The sequence below is a fragment of the Akebia trifoliata genome, chromosome 3 (assembly GCF_017979445.1).
Source record: "Akebia trifoliata isolate Shusen 1 chromosome 3, ASM1797944v1, whole genome shotgun sequence".
Taxonomy (NCBI): domain Eukaryota; kingdom Viridiplantae; phylum Streptophyta; class Magnoliopsida; order Ranunculales; family Lardizabalaceae; genus Akebia; species Akebia trifoliata.
The window spans coordinates 51,984,499-51,990,583 of record NC_141377.1 but is presented as its reverse complement, the minus strand read 5'-3'; the positions used below and the strand labels follow the sequence as shown (position 1 = coordinate 51,990,583).

The window sequence follows — 6,085 nt, the reverse complement described above, 5'->3', positions numbered from 1 at the left end:
TTGGATGATAATTCAATCCACGTGGCATTTTGGGTTATGGAAGTGTTGTGGATGTTTTTGCAAGACAGCATTGCATGCAATCAACGACACGGAGAGAAGCAAATATGAATCCCAAGGAATAATCTAACAGTTCACATTGAAGGTAGACTTGTTCATGAGGATGACAGCAATACTGATCTTTAGTAGTAATTTGTCTTGAATGGGTGCGAATGTTGGAAGCATGGAAGCAAGAACCACCAAAGCATGGGCGACAATGGCGGCCACTACAAAACCCTCTCTCTCATAAAAAACAGTAACATCGAAGCGAAACTGATTTAAGTTCCAGAAATTGCAGAGAACCTCTTTTACACGTCTCTAAAGGTGGTTTCTTGTTTATAAAAAAGTGATTTTTTTGATCATGGAAACAGAAAGCAGTAGTAGTAGAGGGTTTGGTTCAAAGGTAACAAGGGTAGACAGTGATGGTGGTTTGGGTTTGAAGCTGCAACGTACTGAATCATTTCCATATAAGAGGATGGTGACCATGCATCATAACCGTCCATTTGAGATTGATGAAGGTGGTGGTTGTGGGCCCACTTTTTGTAGCGTTAGCTCTGAAGAGAACAGGTCTAGAAGCGATATATACGATGTTGTTGGTGTTGGTGGTGGTGGTGGTAGTAGTGCAGTAGTAAGGACTCTGCAGCCTTTTAACACTTCTGCCTTCAAATCCCCAGGTTTGGGTTTTTTTTTTTTTTTTTTCTTCCAAGTCAAATACATAGATATTATACTTGGTGTTCTTGGTAATTTTTTACTTCTCTTTCTCTCTCTAAAAATAACAGAGATGGGGTAGAGAGAGAGAGAGAGAGAGAGAGGGGAGGGAAGTAAAGTGGAAGTCTGATGAAAGATGTGGGTTTGTGTGTAATATACAGGAGGAATGGCGGCATCTCTGAGGTTTCCTTTTACAACGGCTCAGTGGCAGGAGCTTGAGAGACAGGCTTTGATCTATAAGTACATGATGAATTCTGTGCCTGTTCCACCTGATCTCCTTATACCCATTAACAGAAATCTCTCAGACACTACTGTTGCTTCCCACTCTACCTGTAATTTCTCAGTCTCTGTTTAATCTTTAATCAGGGTTTTAATGGGTTCTTGTTTTGTTCTTCTTAGCTGTTATTTCTTTGCTTTTAATTGAACAATCTCTGTTTAATCTATAATGGGTATCTCTGATTTTTTTCTATGTTTTGATGTGGGTTTCTTTTCTTTTTCAAATTTTTTTTTTATACTGGGGGTCCTTATGTTGTTCCTCAAAGACTGATTTTTTCCTACTCTACTTGTAATTTCTTTGCTTTTGATCCACTAATTTCTGTTTTATCTTTAATGGCCATCTCTATTTTTCTTAAACAAAATTTCAAGGGGATTCTTATTTTCTTATATTTCCCTGGTTCCATCTGTGATCATCTATGTCGGATTTCAAAATGGGTTTTTTTAATTTTCTGAGGTTTTTGTGGTTCAGTGGGTCGAGGTACTTGTCTCAATCTACGATTCTCGAACAACACGGATCCTGAACCAGGGAGGTGCCGAAGAACGGATGGGAAGAAATGGCGGTGCTCCAGAGACGTGGCGCCTGATCAGAAATACTGTGAGCGACACATGCACAGAGGCCGTCCCCGTTCAAGAAAGCATGTGGAAGTACAATCCGAAATCAACGACAACAACAACAATACTAACAACATCATCAACAACAACGCTCACTCCACTCCCACTCTCACATCAAAGACAATTAGTACGCCACCTCATCATCTTGGGTCTGTTAGACCATATAATCAACCTTCAGGGTTTGTTACTAAACCTGATTTCAAGGTCCCTCCTTTCGAAACCAGGTGTGTGAAGGTTTCTCAACCCTAAAAAATACCTCGTTTTAGATTTTTTTTTTCCTTTAGTTCTTGTTCGAATATTTCTATGCGAGTGTTTGTTGCTTGTTTAGATCTGAATTTTGATTATTAATTTTCATACAAGCAGTAGGTGCATGGAGTGGATGATGAAAGGGGAAACAGTTCCAATGGCAACATCGAACCAACAATGGCAGCAATTGATCCATTCAAAACAGAACTCGAACGCCCCAGTTTTTCAGCAACACTATCAAGAGAACCTGAATTTGAACTCCTATACTGATTTCGGGCACTCGGACTCTCATCAAGACAGTGATCAGTGCTGTATGTTTCTCAACTCTGAATTAGCTTCCTTAGAAGAGCCTTTGGCATCCAATCAGAGACAGACACCAAGACGATTCATCGATGCCTGGTCGAATACAAGAGAGAACCCCACAGAGACCAACAAGTCCTCCATTACAGAAAATTCGAAGCTTTCACCATCTAATCTTACTTTGTCAATGTCAGGTGCCAATGGCATTGGAGATGAAATGAATCAGATCCAAATGGGTCTTGGAGTTATTGATTCTGATCGTGACAATAGAGATGGTGTCAAGTCTCAACCTTTAAGCTGGATGACTCCTCCTTGGATTGCTTCGCCGCCTGGCGGGCCATTAGGGGAAGTCCTGCAATCAAGCAAATCTGCAGCTAATTCATCCACTAACAAGAGCTCCAGCGGTGTTGGGGGACTTAATTTGATGAGTGATGGTTGGGGCCGTGGAGGGGAAACTAGTAGTCCTCAAGCTACTACAATATCGTCACCTTCGGGTGTCCTACAAAAGACCCTTGTCTCCCTATCTGATAGTAGTGGTGGTAGCAGTCCCACGTTCACAGCTGCGGCAAAATCAGAGATTGCTCTTCAATGGATGAATCAGAGCAAATTACCATCTTGAAAAAAGAACACAAGAAGTGATTATGTAATCTATCTTATGTTGTGGTTTGGATCTTATTTGAATTTATGTCCCACTTTTGAACTTTTCTTTTGTTCTCTATTTATATGTGTGCATCAAAGAGACACAGAGAGGGGGGGAGGAGGAGAGAATTGGGTTTGTTATGTACTGTTTTAAGGAAACTGTTTGATTCTGCTGACTTTGGTTTCTCAACAGTCGAGGCAAGTGTTTGGGGACCTTTTTTGTCTGAAAAAAAATATCTGGTTTTGGGTCTTAGTGAGGAGTATTGGTCTGTGATGTGTTTAGGACTCTCTTCCTTGACCTCCTCTCTTTTCGTAATTAATCTTATTTGTGATCCTAGGCATGAATGATGTTTGATATTTTAATCTAAAATATTATTAATATGTTTTAAGGGAACTACAAGGGTGATACTAATAAACTAATAAGCTTACTACGAGATCCATATATTCTATTTAACTGTGGCTTAAAAGTTAGTTAACACTATAAAGAGTGATACATGAGATGATTGAGAATCTCAAGGATTTGATTGGTCTACTTTGTAGCTAAATTCATACAATGTGGTGGCTCATTGATGGTGTTGATGTTTTAGGGAACATTCATGTGGGCCTGACAAGGGTTAATAAAAGAAAAAAGAGTACCATTTTGTTTGTGGGGGTTGGGGTGTAAATGGAGAGGTTTGGAGTTTGGTGTTGCATTTGGAAGGTACAACCACAATTCAAATCTTTGTAAAAGAGGTCGAGAGGAAGGTACCATAGCCATTCGAATCTTTGTTAAAGAAGTTGTCTACGTATAAGATGACTTCCGACACAAATGATTTTCTTCTCCCCTTTCTCATCAATATTAAAAAAATAAAATTGCGGGGGTGAGGCAAGGACCCAATTCTGTAACATCTTTCAATTCTTCAAGATTGTCAAGTTCAAAAGAGCAAGGGTGAAGAGCAAGTCCTATGACCCAGCTATGGCCCGAAAATGGGGAAAATGAGTTTTGTGTAAAAAAAGAGGGAAGGGAAATGAAGATAAACTTTTTCTATCTTTAATACTGAAAATCATTGATTTCGAGTTTGTCCGATTTTGGAGGTAAGACATCTTTCATTTTTACTTTGCTCGGTCGACAAGGTGCCTGGCTTTTTAGTAGGTAACCAACTACAACATTTCAATTGGTGGTTGACTCACTAAATTTGATTAATGAAATTGGTGTTATTTATGTGTACTTTATTTCAATGGCTAAATGGGATTCTAATTTATCTAAACGATTAGGATAAGTTTCTCTTTTGTAACCTTATAAATAGCAATGCTAGGACTTTTCATCTGTTTTTAATAGAAATAGAATGAGGTAATTTTTTTTTCTAGGGTTTATGGTGTGTAAGAAAGAATGGCTCAGTATATCGGACTTTTGGGACAGAGATTTCAACTTTCAAAATCAGGGTTTCTTTCTTGTATTTTTTCTTTGTATTTACTCATTGTGGAAATTTCATGGACATAAGCATCATTGCAAAACCATGTAAATAAGTTATCTTATTATTTGTATGATTTGTTTTTCTTTGTATATTATTATTATGCTTAATCGTAACGGGTTTTCCATGTTTTCGTACAATAGCTAGGCATTACAAGAATTATCTTGCTTTGTGCTAACACTAGACAACGCTCCCGTTCTCTGGTTGGTCACCAACTACCACCAACCATGGTTGTCCGCCCTATGAAATCGGACACTTTTTGGCTCACAAAATTTTCCATTATAGTGCTCACAAACTCTCTAATGCATGTCACATCAAGTCTCTCAAGGGTAATTTTTAAATTAGGGATGCAATTGAATACACACGGGCTCATGTGATTGGTGATCTCACGTCGATTTGGTATCCAAATCTCCCAGGCTGGGCAAGACACTAGATACCATGGTGAAGAGGGTAATTTTTCTTGTTGGGCCCTATTGTGGAAGCCTCTTTAAAGCGCCCCCAAGCTTGTGAAGAGTGGATAAGTAATAAGTAGCATAGTTTTAATGCTTTAATATTTGCATTCCCTTTCCCCTTGTACCTATTCCCCTCTTTATGACTAGAATAGGTAACCATTTACCAATGTGAGCATATTGGCTTTTTCAACACCTAGCGAGCCAATAAGGGATAACACCTTCACAATTTGGAATATATTTTATTGGAATATGGTCGAGTGACATTAAAGTTGACATTTTTTTAACACATTGTTGATGTGGATGTGTGTATGGAACTATACATGCTTTTCACCGAGATACAAGTGAGAAGCATCTATGGTTTTGTGTGCACCTCCACATTAGCAATGTGTGAAACGATGTCAATTTTACTCCACACGATTCTATTTTATTTGATTTCATACACTTTTTCACACCCCCCACTTCATATATCATATGAAAAAAGCCAACTAAGGGGAAAAGCTTTAGAGTCATCTTAGAGTGATTGCATAGGATATGGCATTAGACATTGAGCTGACGTGGAGGTGTGCACAAAACCATTGATGCTTTTCACTCGTATCACGAGGAAAACATCTATGGTACTTTCACATCAACTTAATGTCTAATGCCATTTCCTGTGCAACAGCTTTAGCATTTTCCAAAACTTAATTCCAAGTTTCCTTTGCCAGAATTCCAACCTCTTAGTGATTGCACAGAAAAAACATTGAAGCACCTATCCCACTTCAAAATTTTGGTAGAACTCTCTCTTTTAGATTACATGTGGTGTCTCCAAAGAGGTATTCCAAATATTACTGTAAGCGCGTGAAATATAAACACAAAAGGCCACGTGTCATGTTACTAGTTGGGTCCTTCAAATTTTTTAAATGGCCTGGCAGCTTCAAAGTCATAGTCATGCTTGCACACACCCACTTTGGAATATTTTGAATAAGATTTCGCTCATCCTTTCCTTCACATAGAAATAAATAAATAAAGTGGAATGAGTATATGGATCACTCATTTTGGTTAGGCTGATCTCTATCACTAATCCAAAACATGATCAAGGCCGTATTGTGTGTAATATTTTGTCAGAAAACATTCTCAAAAAGGAGAATGGATAGTGTTCATCATCTTTTCTTCTCCTTAAATGAACTCCCTTACTTGAATCTTTTGGTTCTAGATCAAGTGGAGTCACTTTTTTTAAATATTAAAAAAAAAGTCAAAAATTCAATACTTCAGAAATAATAGATGTCGATGATGTAAAAAAAAAAAAAAAAAATTTGAGGATCATGCAATCTACTTGACACATCTTCCATAAATTCAAGTATTTTCATATACTCTCTCATAATTTCA

At 38.0% G+C, this 6,085-nt stretch overlaps 1 protein-coding gene across 1 annotated transcript; it reads left to right on the top strand.

Moving 5' to 3' along the window:
• Nucleotides 1-203: 203 nt before the first annotated feature.
• Nucleotides 204-2,993, top strand: LOC147407848 (growth-regulating factor 7-like). Its single transcript, XM_086436609.1, has 4 exons — nucleotides 204-710; nucleotides 906-1,076; nucleotides 1,490-1,856; nucleotides 1,996-2,993. The coding sequence occupies exons 1-4, from the start codon at nucleotides 398-400 to the stop codon at nucleotides 2,795-2,797; spliced, it is 1,653 nt and encodes a 550-aa protein (XP_086292735.1). The 5' UTR covers nucleotides 204-397; the 3' UTR covers nucleotides 2,798-2,993.
• Nucleotides 2,994-6,085: the final 3,092 nt, after the last annotated feature.

Coding starts and splice junctions, on each gene's coding strand:
- LOC147407848 (XM_086436609.1), top strand. CDS start 398: ATGGAAACAGAAAGCAGTAGTAGTAGAGGGTTTGGTTCAAAGGTAACA. Junction 1,077..1,489: donor TGTTGCTTCCCACTCTACCT/GTAATTTCTCAG, acceptor TTTGTGGTTCAG/TGGGTCGAGGTACTTGTCTC. Junction 1,857..1,995: donor GTCCCTCCTTTCGAAACCAG/GTGTGTGAAGGT, acceptor TCATACAAGCAG/TAGGTGCATGGAGTGGATGA.